Source organism: Sapajus apella, unplaced genomic scaffold (genome assembly GCF_009761245.1).
Source record: "Sapajus apella isolate SASKATOON/1434 unplaced genomic scaffold, GSC_monkey_1.0 scaffold35, whole genome shotgun sequence".
NCBI lineage: Eukaryota > Metazoa > Chordata > Mammalia > Primates > Cebidae > Sapajus > Sapajus apella.
In genome coordinates this window covers 17,653,270-17,675,030 of record NW_022436975.1, presented here as the reverse complement: position 1 = coordinate 17,675,030, position 21,761 = coordinate 17,653,270, and the positions used below count along the sequence as shown (strand labels likewise).

Genomic DNA, 21,761 nt, shown 5'->3' with positions numbered 1-21,761 from the left:
CAACTCTGGTCAAAAAACATACAACTTTTCCCCCGCATTCAAACAAAAAAACAGAAACTCCCCTAATTACCGAGGGGTGTTATAAAAAAATAAAAAAAAAAAAAAAAAAAAAAAAAAAGTGATTTAGTGTCAAGGCAAAAGACATTACATCATGCAGACAGGAGGCACTTAACAAATTCCTGCTAAAGGAAATGATTTAGACCTTTAGGTAGTCCCAAACCCTCAACAAAAAGCTCACTAGTTGGTTAGTCTCTGTGTTATTATTTTATGAAAATGTTCGTGTTATTTAGCAATAAAAACAGCAAAAATAAAGTTTATGTAGTAAAAATATGCCACACAACACTTTTTAAAAAGAGGCAGAGGGGAATTTGTAATAAATGCAAATCAAGTAATAATAAAATGTGAAAGTGTATGTGGTGGACAGGGCGAAAGTGTATGTAAGAGAAAGTGCTTTTTATACACTTTTATATAAACACAGGTGAAAACTGTGGGGACAAGTATGCTTTTTTTCCATGTTGCTATTCGCCACACGTTGTATTCATTCCATTAAATACCATATAAAATAAAGCTTTATTTCCAAATTTTCAATAAGCTTAAATAAAGCTGGAGCTTGGAAAGCTGTTACGTACAAAGTCTTCCTTGGCACCAAGTCGATTTTGCCTGTCTTTTTCTAGGAGTTCTTCCAGAATGGACCAGGCTGTAAGGCTTACTCCTGGCCTCAAACTTAGAGGTTTGTGAAGGATATTGTCATACATCTCAGCAACGTCTCGGCAATAAAAAGGAGGCTGGGGAAAAAAAAAGCAAAATAAACGTAGTGGTAACCAAATATGCGAAAATGGGGTTAAAATGGCTTTCACCTTGAGGGAGCAGTCAGTTAAGAAATGTATGGTCCTCTTGGTATGTGTAGATATCTGCTGTGTGGTTTCCTGAAGCAAAGAGATTCTAAAACCCAGTACGCAACACAGAGCTTACTTAATAAGCATTAACCGAATAAATTAGGGCCAGTTTGTTCAATAGCACCTTGTAGACAGCTGTTAAATTATATACAACTTGTAACAGTATCTGTTTTAGACAAAACCATCAACCTTATCGTAGGCATGATGACAGAATCGTTGGAAATGGAAGTTTAAGACAGATCAAACATTAATTTGAGGCTTGGGAATAAACTCACTAAAACAAAGAGATTTCTAGTGGATATGGAGGCCTGAAGATAATGCTCCTTAGTTACTTATGACGGAGATAATATTATGACTGTACTTTGCAGAATTAAAAATGCCACTGTGACAGCCAAGGCTTGGGGTATAGCTACAACACAAGCATTAGCTAGTTAATCATCTAATTAAAAGGTTTAAAGTAAAAATAAAGGCCAGGCATGATGGCTCACGCCTGTAATTCCAGCACTTTGGGGGACCAAGGTAGGCAGATCACTTGAGGCCAGGAATTCAAGACCAGCCTGGGCAATATGGTGAAACCCTATCTCTACTAAAAATACAAAAAACTAGCCAGGCATGGTGGTGCACACCAGTAATCCCATCTACTCAGGTGGCTGAGGCACAAGAATCAGTTGAACCTGGGAGGTGGAAGTTGCAGTGAGCTGAGATTGCGCCACTGCACTCCAGCCTTCGCAACAGAGCAAGACTCTGTCTCAAATAAGTAAATACATAAAATAACAACTTTTAAGAGAAAAGATGAGCTGTACAGGTTTCTGTAGTCTAGGAATGAGAGGGAGGAAGATTATCATGCTACTCGTATTCTATTTGCAAGGCTGTAATATGTAACCTTCAAAACTATTTCCTTTTAAATTAATGTATTCAGAGCACCAGAAACATTTTTCCAAAGAGAGAATTACTATATAAAATGTTACTTTTTTTTTTCCCAAAAACCAAAAACAATTTATTAACCTGAGAACTGGTCTCTAATATTTTACCAGTGGGTTTGTTTTTACCTTTTACATATTAGTTACTAGTATTTTTATAAAATAAAATGAATCTGATCTAAAACATTAAATTTTTCTTTTCACTCTCTTTTGGTAAAAATTAGAAAAGTAATATATGCTTATTGTAACAAATACAAACAATACAGAAGTTTATAAAATAAAAAGTGAGTCCAGGCACAGTCGATGACACCAGAAATCCCAGCACTTTGGAAGGCAGAGGCAGGCGGATCACTAAAACTCAGGAGCTCAAGACCAACGACGGCAACATGGAGGCACCCTGTCTCTACTAAAAATATAAATAAAGAAATAAATAAATAAGCAAGCAAGCAAGCCAGCCAGCCAGCCAGGTGGGGTGGTACAGGCCTGTAGCCCTAGCTACTCAGCACGCTGAGGGGGAGCATCAGAGCCTGGGAAATCAAGGCTGCAGTGAGCTGTGATCACTCTATCGCAATTCAGCCTGAGCAACACAGTGAGACCGTCTCAAAAAAAAAAAAGTAAAAATAAAAACTCAAGTATACGTAATTTATTTTTTAAACTTTTTTTTTTTTTTTTTTGAGATGGAGTCTTACTCGGCTGCCCAGGCTGAAGTGTGCAGTGGCATGATCTCCACTCACTAAAACCTCTGCCTCCTGGGTTCAAGTAATTCTCCTGTCTAAGCCTCCCAAGTATCTGGGATTACAGGCGCATGCCACTATGCCTGGCTAATTTTTATATTTTTAGTAGAGAAGGGGTTTCACCATCTTGGCCAGGCTGGTCTTAAACTCCTGACCTAAGGTGATCTACCCACCTTGGCCTCCCAAAGTGCTAGGATTACAGCTGTGAGCCACTGCACCCCGCCAAAAGATCTTAATTTTTAAACAGTCAATAAAAGTTTCATTAATAAAGTTATGTTTCAAATGTTTTCTTTTGAATCAACTGCATTTTATATATGATGATATATTTTCAAAGTCCTCTAAATAAATTCAAAGGATTCTAAAATATTAAGATGGCACATAAACAGTGCTTAAAGGGAAATCAGGTATAAAGTGGTTTTCCAATGTTCTAAGTCAGCAGCATAACCAGAAAACTCGATCTTTTAATATGCAGGTCACAGTCAAGGGCAAAGAAGAGACAGTGTTGGCTTTCACAGGAATCTATCATTCGAAACTAGCAAGGTGAAACAAATGCTCTGAAAGGTACTTTGTGTGCTGAATTTCACTAAAAGCTCCAGTTTTCAATAAAAAGCAAACAGACACTCAACTCAGGTCTTGGCTGACAGTGGCATTTATCATCAGCGGTAGTAGCATCCTCAGGGATTTGAACATGGTTCCCAACATGAGGCTGCTGGACACTTAGAGGACCACAAAGGGAGTCTAGAAACCATTCTAAATTTGTCAAAAAGCCCACAGAAAAACATACATTTACTCTTATAAAGATATTTGAGCTAATTAAAATGCCTACACTGTTTACTTTGGGTTGGAACAATATTAACTCAATGTAGTGCTAAAACTTTATTCTTGTTAATCAGAAGCTCTGGACAGCCTATGTGTCTTTAACCCTCGTAAGAACTGGGCAAACTGACGACATAAACATCATTTTTCTTTTTTTTTTTTTTTTTGAGACAGAGTCTTGTTCTGTCGCCAGGCTAGAATGCAGTGGTGCAATCTTGGCTCACTGCAACCTCTGCCTCCTGGCTTCAAGCGATTCTCCTGCCTTAGCCTCCTCAATAGCTGGGGCTACAGGCGCCCACCACCATGCCCAGCTAATTTTTGTATTTTTAGTAGAGACGGGGTTTCCCCATGTTAGCCAGGATGGTCTCGATCTCTTGACAGTGTGATCTGCCCGCCTTGTCCTCCCAAAGTGCTGGGATTACAGGTGTGAGCCACCATACCTGGCCAAATATCACATTTTTTCAAGAAAATCTTTAAGACATGGTGTTTTCAGGGAAAGGAATAGAGAGTGATCTCCAATGATGGGAAGAACTGAGCACCAATGTATTAATGAAATCTTATAAAAACAATAGGCAAAAACCAAATTTATTGATAAATGCAAAAATCTTTTTCTGTCCATTTTCTTAAAATTAGAGTGATGTCTGGGTAAACTGAATGAAAGCAGATAATTTTAATATTACAACTAGGTGTCTATTTCTAAAAATGTGGGGGGGGGGTGCGGTGAGAACGCCTGAAGTGGTTATTAGTATGACAGAGAAATAATTATATTAACTTAAAAAAACTAGTAACAAAATAAAAAGCATTTCTTTTTGTCCTTCTTTTTTTTTTTTTGAAACAGTTTCCCTCTTTTGCCCAGGCTGGAGTACAGTGGTGCAATCTTCACTCACTGCAACCCCTGCCTCCTGGGTTCAAGCAATTCTTGGGCCTCTGCCTCCCAAGCACCTGGGAATACAGGTATGCATCACCATACCCGGATAACTTTTTGTATTTTTAGTTGAGATGGGGTTTCACCATGTTGCCCAGGCTGGTCTCGAATTCCTGGCGTCAAGTGATCCGCCCGCCTTGGGCTCCCAAAATGTTGGAATTACAGGTGTGAGCCACGCCCAGCCTCTTTTTGTCCTTATTCCTAATGCAGTTGTTCACTTAACCAGGCTATTACTGTTCTGCTAGTGTCATCTAAGTGTCCATGAGATTCTTGGGGGAAAGAGAGAGACAGAATCAAATCAAATACACTGGAATAATGAAGTATAGAAATACATACCAATCCATACAGCATTTCATATAGCACAGCACCAAGGCACCACCAATCCACGGTATTGTCATAGGGCTGTTTTCTAATTACTTCAGGTGCAAGGTACTATAGAAAAGAATAAAATATTAGATCAACTTGGTAACAAAATTTATAAATAATTGAGAAATTTAACAGATTTGAGGTGTTGCTGTCATACTAAAACCAAATTATCAAGATATTCAATGGGTCAGGTATTCTCATGCTACACCAGTGGTTCTTAGGTAATGTCAACCAGGATACTTCAAAATACATATATTCCGCATTTCTCCTTGGAAACTGTGATGCAGTTAAAATAAAAGAGTATAGCAAAGGTATACTCTATAATAGTAGGTAAAGTAGGTGTTTGTGGAGAAAGTCTTTCAAATATTATTTTAGAAGTTCATTTGGTTATTATTCATGTTTTCCTCTTAAATAAATAATTTTTATTTTTGAGACAGGATCTTACTCTGTTGCCCAAGCTGGAATGCAGTGGCACAATCACAGCTCACTGAAGCCTTGACCTCCTGGGCTCCAGTGATACTCCCATCTGAGCCTCCCAAGATGCTGGGACTACAGGCATGTGCCATCACAGCTGGCTAGTTTTTTGCATTTTTCACAGAGATGGGGGTTTAGTCATGTTGCCCAGGCTGGTCTGGAACTCCCGGGCTCAAGCTATCTGCCTACATTCTTAATGTAGCAACTGTAATCTTTTTTTTTTTTTTTTTTTTTTCAGTTAAAGAAAAAAGAATGAATTGCATTCTCATTTAAGAATTACAGTATTAATTGTCTAACCTATTATTTGGAAAACTTACGTAAGTTGCAGATGTCTATTTATATTTTACTTTGTAGGAAATTTAGACTCATCACAACTTAACACAACTAAGACATGTCTTACAGCTAAGACAGTAAAACTGAATTTTACATTCCAAAATATATTACCTCTTCACATATGAAATACATGTAAGAAAATAATTTCCTCATAAGCCTTAAGTGACTTGAATAAATGGCAAAAAATATATATATTTATATATATATTTATATATAATATATATCTTTATATAGTTATATATAGAATATATTATATATAGTTTATATGTTTATATATATTTATATATATAATATATATTATACATTATATATATTCTCTGTATATATTTTTTGAGACAGAATTTCGCTCTTGTTGCCCAGGCTGGAGAGCAAAGGCACGATCTTGGCTCACCGCAACCTCCGCCTCCTGGGTTCAGGCAATTCTCCCGAATGGCATAATATTTTAACTATGAAATCAACAGACATAACAAAAAATGTTTCTTCATACATAAACCAAAACAGAATAGTTACAAATATATATAAGAGCTAGGGTTAGAAAGGAAAAAAGGAAAAGCACATTTCGAGGTAAATATTTGTTACTTAGAGATACGTTTAGTTAAGTTTCTGAACTCAATTAGAAGCCATTTTCTCACACATTTTCAACATTGTATTTTCAAGTACTCCATGATAAAGATAAAATATTACATGGTACCTGAAATCATTATAAATACCATGGAATTAGAATAGTTTAAAATAAACTGAACTTACGTGTGTCAAGTAAGAATAATAAAGCTTTCACATGAATTATAAGGATTATTACTATTGTCACAAATACTTATTTTTGCTAGCTAACATTATTAGAAAATGGAATGTGGGATGTTCTAGTTAAATTCTTATTTGTGATTTTTTTTTCCCACATCCATTGCTTTCTTCTCTTTTGGTAAGTAAATAATTTTATTACAAAAGATTTCAAGCATATAAAAAAATTCAGAGAAACCAATAAACTACAACTGAGATACAGTCAAGTGTTAATATTTTGCCATATTTGCTTTAACTTTTTTTTTTTTTTGGAGATGGGGTCTTGCTTTGTCGCCCACGCTGGAGTACAGTGGTGCGATCCCAGCTCACTGCAACCTCCGTCTCTCGGGTTCAAGCAATTCCCCTGCTTCAGCCTCCCAAGTACATGGGACTACAGGCACATGCCAACATGCCCGGCTATTTTTTGTTTTTAGTAGAGACAGGGTTTCACCATGGTGGTCAGGATGGTCTCGATCTCCTGAACTTGTGATCCACCTGCCTCAGCCTCCCGAAGTGCTGGGATTAGCAGGCGTGAGCCACCATGCCCAGCCACTTCAGCTCATTTTTAAAAAGAAAAACAGCTTTGTTAAAATAATCACATATCACACAATTCACCCATTTAAAGTGCGTGATTCAATGTTGTTAACATTCACAGAAAGAACACTTTCATCACTAATTTATGATTTTTTTAAAGAATTAGAAATATAATTTTCTAAAAACAAAAACAAAATATAATTAAATGTGTAAGAAAATATCAAGTAAACTTTTAACATTAAAAACAAATAAATACAATTTATCTTTGTTTGATTATTCAAAAGGGTTTTGCAGTATCTAACAATCACAGTTAAAAATACTTAACTACCAAGGCATGATTATCAGATATTTTCAGCTGGCTGGGAGCTGAAATGACAGTTTTTATTCTACTTTTCTTATTTTAAATTTATATATGCAATTTGTACTTCATATTTGCATTTTATACATGATTACATGAATGACAAATGAGATATATTTCTTACCTCTGGTGTCCCACAAAATGTGGTAGTGGTGTCAGAAATAGCAATTCCTTCTTTACAAAGCCCAAAATCTGTTAAGACAACATGTCCCTGACAAATACAGGGGCAGTAAGATAAAACAATGCATAAATATGAATTGACAATTTTTCAGTATTTTCTTTTTTTTTTGAAACAGAATCTCACTCTGTTACCCAGGCTGAAGTACAGGGGTGTGATCTTGGCTCACTGCAATCTCTGCCTCCTGGGTTAAAGCAATTCTCACACCTCAGTCCCCTGAATCGCTGGGACCACAGGCGCGTGCCACCTGGCTAATTTTTGTATTTTTAGTAGACACGGTGTTTTGCCATGTTGCCCAGGCTGGTCTTGAACTCCTGACCTCAAGTGATCTGCCCGCCTCGGCCTCCTAAAGTGCTGGGATTATAGGTGTGAGCCACCACACTCAGGCTATAAATTCACAATTTTTAAAACCCTTTATTTGGACATAATTATAGATCCACATGAAATTGCAAAATAGTATACCGAGGAAATTGTCACTGGTAAAATACTATTAACCAGACTGTCAACCTTATTCAGTTTTCACTTTTTACATGCATGCTTTGTGTGTGTGTGTGTAGCTCTATGAAATACAGATGTGTAGATTCATGTAATGACTAACACAATCAAGACACAAAACTGTTCACCTGCAAAGAAACTTCCTCATGTGGCTCCTTTATCTTGCACTCTATATCCCCTTGGATCCTGTCAACCACTAATCTGTTCTCCATCTCTACAGTTTGGTCATTTTGAGAATGTTATATGAATGAAATAACGCAGTACAGAATCTCTGAGACTTTTATTGCACTAAGCATAAAAACAACAACAAAAATTGAGAAGTAGTAGATTTTTAAAAGGGAATACTTACCACTGAATCCAAAAGAATATTTTCTGGTTTCAAGTCTCTACCAAATTAAAAGGGAGGAAAAGCAAAACTGAATACAAACTGAAATAAAACATTCTTATATATAATTTTTACAAGTATATTTAAAAATTGTACCTGTACACTATTTTGATGGAGTGTAAGTAACCCAATGCACTAGCAATTTCAGCAGTATAAAACCTAGCTCTGTGCTCAGGAAAGGACCGTTCTCTTTGCAAGTGGAAAAAAAGCTGTAAAATTGGTTGGGGGTGGGACAGAGAGAATGTTAGGATCATTCACACATAGCATTAAATAAATATACTCTGTAAATACAAAGGTAGGAACTGTTTTTTGCTACTTTGAATGTGAGCTAAAAATGTAACAAGGCACATAACTGTAACTCCTCTTTATCCATGTCCCCCATGTAACAATCATTCTCTCTCTTCAACCACGTGTCTTTGTTTACCCTTGCTAATGTCACTCATCTCCCATTTACTACTCAATGCAGTCATGTCCTCACCCTTCCAGGCAACTGCTCTGGAAAAGATTATCAATGAAGACCAACAATCTTGATACTGCCATGTAATTATCTTACAGGGCCTTTCTGGACTATGTTTTCCATTTGAAAAAAACAAACGCTATTCAGAGATTCAAAACTAGTGCCCAGCAGAACAAATATAACCCATAGGAAAAAAAACATATATATCTCCCATATATACTAATTTGCCTGAGTCAAAAACTGTATTTTTTAAAAAATCTGAATTAGTTGATAACATTAAAAACTGGGAATTTGGGGGTAAAAATTCAGTTTTACTTAAAAAAAAAAAAAAAAAAAGAAGCTCTGGCCCATTAGGCCTACATTTCACAGCTGCAGAAACTGGCTGCAGCTAAACAGCAGTTGGACTCTCTGGTTCATTTCTTATACTTCCTAATTTTTAATTTATTTCTTATAACTTGGCCTTTAACTAAGGTTACTGCCTGGGGGACATTTCCACTGGATCCCTTGGCTTCTAAGACAATCGTCTCTCCTTGAGTGTTGGGGAATTCCATCTCTGCTCCTTTCTGGCCTCAGAAAATGGAGGGATGACAGAGTTTCTGCCCTTGGTCCACTGTTATTCTTTCTCCAAATACCCTTCCCAGGTAATTTTATCCTTGCTGATGATTTTAACCACCACCTCTATGTTGATGTCTCATGGACATTACCCAAAGATTTTGATGCACAAAATCAATGAAGAAGCTGAGACTAAGAGAGGTTTGCTTATCTGCCAAGTGTCATAAAACTTATTTTATTCTACTTTACTTTAAAAAATATATGAAGTAGTATACTAAATTAAGTATTCCTATGTCAAGGTTAAAATATTCTGAGTATGAACACTGGGGGTAAATAAGAGTAATAATGTATGGAAACCACACTCCTGCCTCTTCTATCCTTTCTCCTCATCTTTAACCCTTGTCTACCTATTGCCCCACTCAACTTCTCCTCCACCCACCGTGGCATTCTATTTTGTTCTCCTTTTTTCATTATCTTGCATCTTTCAGATGACAAGCCTACCTCTTTCAATCTTTGCCACTCAGTTTATGAGCAGTCACTGTATAAAAAGGTCTCAGAAGCAAAGCCCTAAAAGAGCACGAAGAAACCACACATAAAGCAGGAAACCCACAGTAGGAGCTCACCTGCACTTAGATGCCTCACATGAACATTTCAAAGACACAAGGTGACACCTAAGAATGGGCTTTGCAGTCAAGATATCTAGGTGAAATCCAGGGCCTGACACTTACTAGAACATTGGGTAACTGAGACAGTTATTTAACCTCTCTGAACCTCAATTTTCTAATTTATAAATAAGAAAATTTCATAAATGGGCATAATAGTGTTTTCTGAAAGAGTTGTGATTTACTGATATAATAAATGTAAATTAACTGCAAAGTGCCAGGCCTCAATAAATTCTCTTTATCTGTCAGCACTCAGGCACGCACAAAATTAAACGACAACCTTCACGGTGAAAACAATGGGGGGTCACCTGCATCACTGAATCAGGGTGCCTGAGAGACTCATAATCTTGCCTCTACACTGAAGAGTCTTAAGAGATTTTTTTTTTTTTTTTTTTTGGGCACAGGGTCTCACTTTGTCATCCAGGCTGGAGAGCAGTGGTGTAATCATGGCTCACTGCAACCGTGACCTCCTGGGCTCAAATTATCCTCACATCTCAGCCTCCTGAGTAGCTAGGACTATGGAGGCATGCCACCATGCTCGGCTAATTTTTGTTATTTTTTTGTAGAGACGGGGGTCTAGACTGCCATGTTGCCAAGGCTGGTTTTGAACTCCTGGGCTCCAGCGATCCGTGCACCTTGGCCTCCCAAAATGCTGGGATTACAGTCGTTGAGCCACCACACCTGGCCTTAGGGTGCTAAAGGACTTTTGTCACAGATGTAGAAAAGTGAATAATCATTCTTTTTTTTGTTGTTGTTGATATATCACAATGTCATAACTTCTTTTTTTTTTTCTGATATCAATTTATTTCTTTTTTACAGTGAAACAGATACTGACAGCTTATATATTAATATTTGTTCAACTGTAAAATAAAATGTCTGTTCACATACATAAGTCATTAATTTTATCTTCTTATTTAAAAATATACATATATATATATTTTTTTTTCCCATTTATTTATTTTATTGCATTTTAGGTTTTGGGGTACATGTGAAGAACATGCAAAATTGTTGCATAGGAACACACGTGGCAGTGTGATTTGCTGCCTTCCTCCCCATCACCTACATCTGGCATTTCTCCCCTTGCTATCTCTCCCCAGCTTCCCACCCCCCCTCCCTCCCCTATTTCCCCCCAACTGACCCCAGTGTGTAGTGCTCCCCTCCCTGTGTCCATGTGTTCTCATTGTTCAACACCTGCCTATGAGTGAGAACATGCGGTGTTTGATCTTCTGCTCTCCTGTCAGTTTGCTGAGAATGATGGTTTCCAGGTTCATCCATGTCCCTACAAAGGACCCTAACTCATCGTTTTTGATGGCTGCATAATATTCCATGGTGTATATGTGCCACATTTTCCCTATCCAGTCTATCGTCGATGGGCATTTGGGTTGGTTCCAGGTCTTTGCTATTGTAAACAGTGCTGCAATGAACATTCGTGTGCACGTGTCCTTATAGTAGAACGATTTGTAATCCTTTGGATATATACCCAATAATGGGATTGCTGGGTCAAATGGAATTTCTATTTCTAGGTCCTTGAGGAATCTCCACACTGTCTTCCACAATGGTTGAACTAATTTACACTCCCACCAACAGTGTAAAAGTGTTCCTATTTCTCCACATCCTCTCCAGCATCTGTTGTCTCCAGATTTTTTAACGATCGCCATTCTAACTGGCGTGAGATGGTATCTCAATGTAGTTTTGATTTGCATTTCTCTGATGACCAGTGATGATGAGCATTTTTTCATATGTTTGTTGGCCTCACGTATGTCTTCTTTTGTAAAGTGTCTGTTCATATCCTTTGCCCACTTTTGAATGGGCTTGTTAGTTTTTTTCTTGTAAATCTGTTTTAGTTCTTTGTAAATTTTGGATATCAGCCCTTTGTCAGATGGGTAAACTGCAAAAATTTTTTCCCAATCTGTTGGTTGCCGATTCACTCTAATGATTGTTTCTTTTGTTGTGCAGAAGCTGTGGAGTTTGATTAGGTCCCATTTGTCTATTTTGGCTTTTGCTGTCAATGCCTTTGGTGCTTTGGTCATGAAGTCCCCGCCTACACCTACGTCCTGAATGGCTTTACCTAGATTTTCCTCTAGGGTTTCCATGGTGTTAGGTCTCACGTTCAAGTCTGTGAATAATCATTCTTTTTACAATGTTCCCCAAAAATGATCTAGGTGCGTCTGACCATCCTTTGGTTTTGCAGAATATTAACTAATTTTCCTTACAGTTGCTTTATTCTACAGTTAAATGCACTAAATAATGTTGAAATAGTCTTTTTCTGCTCTGAGATTGAAGATCCCTTTGTAAAGATATGACAATACCTATTAGTTAAAATACTTTTTAGACATTCACAGGTCAAAGATCAAATAAATTAGGAAGGTGTGAGGATTGAGAAGTCAGCTGCTTAGATCCTGGAATCAGGCTGCCTGAGTTCAATCCCTCCCTCTGATACTAACCACATTACTTCTACAAAGTACCTAGCGTCTCTGTGCCACAAGTTCGTCTTACATAATAAGACTGTTGTGAAGGCAAAATTATAAGTACACAGAGCCAGAGTGATGGACACTAATTAGTATTCAATGGAAATTATTACTATAATTATCATAATAGTAGCATTTCCCAAAGTGTATTTCAATATTCATCTGAATCAGAGTTTTGTGTAATACTTAAGGGATTGGTTGAAACAAAAAAGGGGACTATATGGTTTTAAAAAATTCTCTTAAGATATCCTGGCTTTGAGGAGGTTGAGGCTGCACTGAGCTGTGATCACACCATGCACTCCAGCCTAGGTAACAGAGTGAGACTCTGTCTCACCAAAAAAAAAAAAAAAAAGATATCCTGATTTTAAGGCAGAATTTCTCAAAGTCTTTAATATGCTGAGGCATACTGAGTATCACAAAGAAACAGTGAGTATCACAAAGAAACAGATATAACATGAAACATTTCCAAACAGACTTTATCATAAAGCCTTTTTTTTTTTTTTTTTTTTTTTTTTTTTTTTTTTTTTTTTTTTTTAAAAGAGATGGAGTCTCATTCTGTTACCCAGGCTTCAGTGCAATCACAGCTAACTGTAGCCTCAAACTCCTGGGCTCAAGTGATCCTCCTGCCTCAGCCTCTTGAGTAGCTAGGATTAAAGGTACAAGCCACTGAGCCCAGCTACCACCACAGAACCCCTTATTAGAGGACTATCTCATCTGATTAATAATTTGCACATCTTGGAAAATGAGAAGCTGGAGTAATATTTGTATGCAACTCTTGAGACAATTGCCTAAATTACGCATGATATTTTATTCTAATATTTCAACATGATATTCTTGCTATATAGTTTAGTGACAAATCTGTCCATGAAGCTAGCAGCTTCATACCAAGGTTCTTTTATGAACCATCTCAACTATGCCATATGCTTAAAAGCTCTGTGTTACAATTCTCCACATCCTGTATTATATTCAGCCAGTACCTTGAATATTATTGATACAAAAAGCTACTGATTTTGTACTGTCCTTCTAAAACTTACAAGAAAAACTTTGACTTTGTGCTATTTTTCTAAACTATTAATATTAGAAAACTCATTATAAAACTCACCTCCCCTCCATTAACAAAGTCCAGAACAAAATAAAGCTTTTCGGCTGTTTGGAACGAATAATGCAACCCAACCAAAAATGGATGTTTCACGTTTTTCAAGAGCACATTACGTTCAGCCATAATATGTTTTTGCTGGAAAAAAGGCAAAAGATCATTTGTATTATACACTAGAAAACAAATCTCTTAACAGAAAATGGGCTTGGGAGAAACAACAGCTATTTTATTTTACCTCTTTTCTGTTGAGAACTATTTTCTTCTGTAACACTTTGACAGCATAAAATTTTCCATCCAGTTTCCGTTTTGCAAGAAGAACCTGTTATGGTTAAACATTATGTATACTATTAGAAATTTCAAATTTTGATAGAAATGATTCACTTGTCAATACATCAATACTTCTTAAATTTTGTAGAAAGAAATTCCACAAGGGACCTAGATTATGTTTTTGTTTTAGAAATCAAGTAGTCAGGCACCATTTCTTTGTCACTTAATGTGTTGATATTTGAGATTTTTTTACTAAATTTAAGTGCCCAAAATCTATACTGCTTGAGAACTTTGTGTGTGTATGTACTCATGCGCTCCAGCCCTGAATCCTGGAGACTACCTGTTGAAAATATTGTTATAAACTTCATGGCTATATTAATAAGGATAAGGAAATGATTTTTAGGTAACGAAAATGTACTGTTTCATACTGAGATTCTTCTTAACAGGTTTTAAATTCAGAAGAGTTCAGAGGAAAAAGTTCCATGGATTTCTATAGTGGTCTGGGTCGCATGCAGATGCTTTAAAGAATCTGAAGAAATCTAGAGTATCTTGTAGTGGTGCAATTTTGACTCACTGCGGCCTCGACCTCCCCAAGGCTCACGTGATCATCCTGTCTCAGCCTCCCAAATAGCTGGGACTACAGGTGTGTGCCACCATACCTGGCTAATTTTTGTATTTTTTGTAGAGATGGGGTTTTGCCATGTTACCCAGGCTGGTCTCAAACTCCTGGCCTCAAGCAATCCACCTGCCTCGGCCTCACAAAGTGCTGGGATTACAGGCGTGAGCCACTGCACCTGGCCTGCTTTTCTTTGTTTTATTGTACTTTGTTGGCTTGTAATCATTTTGCAAGATTTTACTTTTGAAATTAAACATACCATACATATAGAAAAATTCGTATCATTACATCTCAATAAATTTTTACAAAGTGAATATACCTATGTAACCAGTATGCAGTTCAAAAAATAAAACACTTCCAGTAGCCTGAAGCCTCTCTTTTGCTAAATCTTAATCACGACTCATCCTTCTCCTCAAAGGCAACTACCACCGTGTCAACTTGAAATAACAAACATAACTTTTGCCTTTTTGAATTTCATGTAATTAGAATCACATGGATAAAGCTGTCTGTCTCAATTCTTTCACTCTAAATTATATAAAATATTCATTCACATGTGGCATATAGCATAGTTCTCATATTTTCTTTGTTATGCAGAATATTCCATTATATGACACACTACAATGTATCTACTCTCTTGCTGATATATAGTCAGATTATTTATGAGGAGTGATGCTATAAACATTCCTGTATATACACTTTCTAGTGGATATTCATTTCTGTTGAATATGTAACTAGGGAGTAGAACCAATGTGTCATAGGTAATGCATATATTCAGCTTCAAGAATTAACACCAATTTTCAACAGCATAAAAAACAAAACACCTAGGAATAAATCTAATTGGAGATATGCAAAAATTCTAAACAGAATATCATAAAATGTTATTGGGAAAAATTAAAGATGAGCTATATTAGTAAAGCAATAGACCACGGTCGTGGATTTGACAATACAATATTGTAAAGATAATTCTTCCCAAATTGATCTACAGGGTCAATGCCATCCCAATCAAATTCAAATAGAATTTTTACAGAAACTGACACGCTGATTCTGAAATTTATATTGATATGCAAAGTACTAAAAATAGTCTCTTGAAGAGCAAGAAGAAGGGAGAACTTATTCTGTCGAATATCAAGCTACAGGTGACATGACAATGCGGTACTAGTGCCAGGACAGTCAGATAGGCCAATGAACAGAAATGCCATCTAGAAACAGAAATACATAACTTATAATCTGAAGAGGGTGGATGTGGTAGCTCACGCTGGTAATCCTAGCACTATGGGAGGCTGAGGAAGGCAGATCACTTGAGGTCAGGAGTTCAAGACCAGCCAGGCGAATGTGGTAAAACCCCCATCTTCACTAAAAATTCAAAACTTAGCTGGGCATGGTGGTGTGTGCCTGTAATCCCAGCTACGTGGGGGGCTGAGGCAGGAGAATTGTTTGAAGCTAGGAGGCAGAGGTTGCAGTAGGCCAAGATAACTCCATTGTACTCTGCACTCCAGCCTGGGTAACAGAGTGAAACATTGTCTCAAAAAAAAAAAATCTAAAAACAGATCTGTGAAGGTATAAATAGTGAATACATGAAAAAGGTGGCCCTGCATATCAGGTGGCTCATCAAATGGGGACAGAACAGTTTTCACAAACTGTATAGGATCAGCTGGTTATCTACATGGCAAAAGATGAACGGTGATGCTATGCCTCACATTATATGCAAGAACCAAATCCTGATAGATTCTAGATAAAAACATGAAGTTTCCAAAAAATAATCCCTTTTTTTTTTTTTTTTGAGATGGGGTCTTGCTACGTTTCCCAGCCTGGTCTTAGACTCCTGAACTCAAGTGATCTTCCTGTCTCAGGGTCTGGAGTAGCTGGGATTACAGGTATGTGCCACAATGGCTGGCTCAGATAATGCTTCTGTTTTTAATGACAACTATCTCTAGCATTCCAATAGAATTTTGGGCATTTTGAGAGCAGGATTCATTTCTAACTTTCTATTGCTTATACTAGCACAATACTCAGCATGTAGCAGATGGATAATATGTATTTGCTGAGTGAATAAACACACATGGGTTTAATTGCATAGCCACAGTTTCTAGTCTCAAAGAAACTCAGAAAACAAATTAGAGTTACCAAAAGCTACAAATATAGCAAAATATAATTAAACATATACATATTCATTTTTACTAAAGACTGAAGTGCAGTGCAAAAAAAACACTTAAAATATATTCAATGATTCTGGTAACTTCATCTATGATGCGTTCTTATTAACCTTGGCCTTAAGTGATTCTCCTTCCTTGGTATGGCTATACTGCCAAGGTTACACAATTCATCTGACACCATAAGAAAATAAGCAGGGCCTTTACACATTCATTTCCTTCTCAAACTGTTATTTATACTGTTGCTCATTTTTGTCTTTCTAGCTTCAACTTAAATAGCATGTCTTCTGAGAAGCTAAGTGGGAATCTTCCTTCAGCTACCTATTGTCCTTTGTCATTTCACCCTATTCTTCATTTCCTGCACAGCTATTATTATTTGTACTTATTTACTTGACTGAATATTTTTAATTGACTATTCCCCCCCACCCTAGATTGTAAGCACCACAAAGGTAGTAATCATGTCAATTTCCATAATTTTCTAATCAAGGCCCAGTAGGGCACCTGGCACACAGTGGGTGCTCAACAAATACCTTCTCAAGTAAGTGAACTTTATTTCAGAATTTGAGTAGATGTCTTTTCTCCCTAATTATTGTTAGTATTTTGAGGGTAGAGAAAGTATGTTAATTCCATATCCTGCAACCAAAAAGTCCTGTGGCTCACATACATAAAGCATGCATTCCTTAAGTACTTACTTATTGAATGAGAAAATAAAAATACTTTGGGCTGGGTGTGGTAGCTCACATCTGCAATCCCAGCACTTTGGGAGGCGAAGGTGGGAGCATCACTTGAGGAAAGAAATTTGAAACCAGCCTGGGCAACAGAGCAAGGCCCTGTCTATGAAACAATTAAAAAATTAGCTGGGTGTGGTGGTGTGTACCTGTAGTCCCAGCCACTCAGAAGGCTGAGGTGGGAGAATGGCTTGAGCCCAGGAGTGGGAGGATGGCTTGAGCCCAGGGGTTCAAGTGTGTTATGACTGCACCACTACACTACAGCCTGGACAACAGATCGAGCCCCTGTCTCTAAAAAACCAAAAATCAAAACCAAACAAAAACCTAACAAAACACTCTTACCTTGCCAAAGCTTCCTTTTCCAATAACTTTTAAGAAATCAAAGTCGGTTGGTTTGGCACTGAAATAAATTAACAATAAGAATTAGCCTCCTAGAAACTGGAAAGATTAACTTTTAAACATTTCTTAGCACTTCATTCTTTATAAATAAATGTTGGGCACAAAATACTTCAGCATATGAGCTCCAGCTTTCCTGCTGAGTATCTCATCTTTCATATACAATAGGTAGCATGAATAGTAACATCTACTATCTGATTAAATAAAACATTTCCTAACTTTATTTAAGCCTCATTAAGTTCTGCTTAAGAGGAACTTCAATAATACTCTCTTTGGGAGGAAATATATATGCATAGCCTACACGTAGAGTTTTGAACTCAAAATACCTTCTATCTAAACCAATTTTACATGGCCTGGTGTTGTTGAGGAAACTTAGTGATACATTCTAAGGACTATATATAGCATATAAGGTAATTCTGAAAATGAAGTTGCTAGTTGGAATACCTAGTAAAGATGCTAAGAATAATTTATGATGGATAAAAAAAGTCATTACAGTGTTTCACATATAAATCACTTATTGTACATTAAAGATAGAAGACTTCTCAGCTTATTCTCATGGATGGTAACATAGGAAAGCCAGGAACAGAAAAGCCAGAGGGAATACTAAGACTGCCCTTTTATTTCTGTTGGCCTATCAGGTAAAAACAGCATTGGCTGTTACGTAGGCAAAAACACATGACAGCAGAAAGGGGAGCTTAAGCAGCCAGAAGAGCTGTTTCCTCCAACAGGGTCTGAATTCTTAATTTGTATGGGAAGAAGGAAATAAATCCATTTAGATTTCGAATTTGCTTCATTATCAAAATAAAGTTAATTCAAACATGAGAGTAAAACCAGGACTAGGTTAAATAATGACAGGTAAAGATTAGTGAGATAAACACTTAGCTATATTTAGATGTTTTTCTTCTTCAAAAACCTGCTCTTTGGACTATTTTCTTCTTTAAAGATATGCAGAGGTACTGAATTAACTTTGTAAACAAATCTAACAGGGAAAAACATGCAGACCCCTCAAACAAAGTAAATAGGCAAACTGAGGCCATACTCCAAGCCCCATTGTTAACTGCTAGGGATGAACCTTAACTGAAAGCAAATTTCCATTTTTTGGCCAGGCATGGTGGCTCATGACTGTAATCCCAGCACTTTGGGAAGCTGAGGCAGGCAGATCACCTGAGATCAGGAGTTCAAGACCAGCATGCCCAACATGGTGAAACCCTGTCTCTACAAAAATACAAAAATTAGCTGGGCATGATAGTGGGTGCCTGTAATCCCAGCAACGCAGGAGGCTGAGGTGGAAGAACTGCTTCAATCCAGGAGGCGGAGGCTGCAGTGAGCCGAGATCGCACCATTGCAGTCTAGCCTGAGTGACAGAGCAAGACTCCGTCTCAAAAAAAAAAAAATCCATTTTTTGTGCTGCCACTTTTGTTCATGATGCTATGAACAGAAAAGAATGCTCAAAACCAAACTTCCAGTTAGCATCCTATTTATTTGCTTTCCTTTGAAGCAAAAACTCTTCAAGTAAGTTTTATAAATTTGTTGTCTCTACCTGCTGTCCTCTCCCCTCTGGTTCTCTTTTGAACCCTTTCTGATCAGGGTCTTATACTAACAACCACATCATTGAAATTGCTCATTAAAAGTCACCAATGACTTATGAAATCCATGAGTCAATTTTCAGTCTTCATCTTACTTGCCCTATCAGCAACATTAACAGAGACAACTCCCTCCTCTTCCAGACACTCTTTCCCTGACTTCAGGAAACCATATTCCTGGTTTTTCTCTCATCTTACTGACTGCTCTTTCTCAGTCTCTGTTAGAGTTCTTTCCTGACCTCATAATGTTGAAGTGTCCCAGGATAAAGCCCTTGGACCACTTCTCCCATCTGCCTATAATCATTCTCCAAGTAGAACAAAAGGGTAGAGAAAGCCCAGAATTAAAAAACCCTTCAGAATAAATGTAATATGCCTGTAAGGATAATTACAAGTAAGGGCAGCAACACTATATTCCTTCTCCAAACCATGGCAGACATTACAAATCAATTAGTCTGGGAATATGGGGAGAAACTGGGTAAACAAAGTTTAATAGCCTTTAATATGCTAATGTCCATTATGACTCCTCTTCAACAAGTTGGCTAACAACTGGAGTACACCAATCACACCAATCACCAGCAGAATGTCAATTAGGCCTCCGAGAGTGCTTTTTTTCAGAAGACCTCATAGGACTTATGGTCCCTTGGGAACACACACACACACACACACACACACACACACACACACCCCAGAAAAGTGATAATGACAAAACAGCAGACAAAACCAATTAACAATTTGTGGATTAAAAACTCCTCAGGGTTCTCCTAAAGCAATGAAAATGTGGAGTAGTAAATTAGTCAAGCATATGACAGCACTGTATTCACTGTAACTATGGTTATATTTCAAAGGCCTCCAGTCAAATTAATGTAATTATACATATCTGCATACTCTCAAAAAAGATATTCCTAAAATTCAGTTAAAGAATTGTTTGAAACAAATTAAACATACTGAGGATTTCCAGATGGTCCCAAGTTGATGTTCTGTGAGGTAGAGTGTAGCTGTTAAGATGGGGAAAAAAAAACAACATTCTTATTGGAGCTTCAAAAATTGTTAATTAGTGTTTTGAAAAACATTTATAACTGTACCACAAATATTTGGTTTGTTGCCATGTTAAAGAAACCCAAGATTCTGATTCTCAGTAAGGGTATAGACTTACTTGGAAATATATATAATTGGCGAAAACATAATCATTTTTATTACGGTAATTTTCAAGAACTGTTGTAAGAAAAAAGGTAAGCCAGAAATCAAGCTCTAAGTAGGTAAATGAATGAAATAAACTAAGGAAAGCTCCTTGGAAGAGGTGGGCATTGAAACCGCAATTTAAGAGGGATCACTTTTTTAAAAACTGGTTAAAAACGGCTTTTTATTTTTCAAGTTTTCAAATAGGTTATCAAAGACAGAAACAATAGGATGATGACAATGATGATCGCAAATGCCGGATTTTCAGTTTTTAATTTGATGGTAGGTAAATGCAGATGAGGCAAACATAGACAGCACTGCTTTTCTTTCTAATTCTAGCACTGTGGTAGCACCAAAATTTTATATAGGCTTTTCTCTTTTGCAACAGTTAACACAGTAAGCTTAAGCCTTGGTATTAATTTAGAAGTAAATCTTTATTTACCTAGTATGCTATAAAGAAATTTAAGTAATAAAATATTCTAGTTCATTAATAATTAGCTAAAATTTTAACTCAAAAATCCCAGAAGATTAATCTAGTGATCCTATCAGAGTGGGCATTTTGTATAAAAGCCAAGTGTAAGTAAATTCCGCTTCAAATAAATGAACTTTAAACTCTTTATACATTCAGATAATTAAATCAGTTATGAATGTTTCAAATATGTATACTTTTACTAGTGTTCTGTATAAATTATACTTCATATAAGCTATACATGCAAAAAAAACTTCTCTAATCAGAAGAAATAAATATTTCTTTTTGAGACGAAGTTTTACTCTTGTTGCCCAGACTGGAGTGCAATGGTGTGATCTTGGCTCACTGCAACTTCTACCTCCTGGATTCAAATGATCCTCCTGCCTCAGCCTCCAGAGTAGCTGAGATTACAGGCAGCTGCCACCATGCCCAGCTACTTTCTGTATTTTCAGTAGAGACAGGTTTTGCTATGTTGACCAGGCTGGTCTCAAACGTCTGACCTCAGGTGATCAACCTGCCTTGGCCTCTCAAAACGCTGGGATTACAGGCGTGAGCCATTCCACCCAGCCAAGAAAATTTTATCTCATCAAATTTCTTATGGTAGACATATGAAATATACATTTTTACTTAAATTCATTTCAAATTTATAATCTCTAGAATATAAACTATTTTTTAAAATAAAGGGAAATAATCTCAGCCTTCAGAAGTTCTTAAAAAGTTTCTGGCTGGGAGCGGTGACTCATGCCTGTAATTCCAGCACTTTGGGAAGCCTAAGTGAACAGATCACCTGAGATCAGGAGTTCGAGATCAGCCTGCCCAATATGGTGAAAACCCCATCTCTCCCAAAAATACAAAAATTAGCTGGGTGTGGTGGCGGGCACCTGTAATCCCAGCTACTCAGGAGGCTGAGGAAGGAGAATTGCATGAACCCGTGAGGTGGGGTTGCAGTG

The 21,761-nt window shown here is 37.1% G+C and overlaps 1 protein-coding gene across 11 annotated transcripts in view; it reads right to left on the bottom strand.

Moving 5' to 3' along the window:
• Positions 1–21,761, bottom strand: part of LOC116563579 (serine/threonine-protein kinase Sgk3) — a 189,868-nt gene that overhangs the window by 11,767 nt on the left and 156,340 nt on the right. For 9 of the 11 annotated variants that reach the window (XM_032296249.1, XM_032296247.1, XM_032296253.1 and 6 more), the window contains 9 exons: positions 20,112–20,161; positions 17,530–17,587; positions 13,662–13,745; positions 13,433–13,564; positions 8,288–8,400; positions 8,156–8,192; positions 7,258–7,344; positions 4,628–4,723; positions 630–785 (listed from right to left, as the gene is read on the bottom strand). In XM_032296249.1, the coding sequence (XP_032152140.1) occupies positions 630–785; positions 4,628–4,723; positions 7,258–7,344; positions 8,156–8,192; positions 8,288–8,400; positions 13,433–13,564; positions 13,662–13,745; positions 17,530–17,587; positions 20,112–20,161 (813 nt within the window). The remainder of the gene's footprint in view (positions 1–629; positions 786–4,627; positions 4,724–7,257; positions 7,345–8,155; positions 8,193–8,287; positions 8,401–13,432; positions 13,565–13,661; positions 13,746–17,529; positions 17,588–20,111; positions 20,162–21,761) is intronic. The other 2 variants (XM_032296256.1, XM_032296257.1) reach the window with 1 other exon arrangement.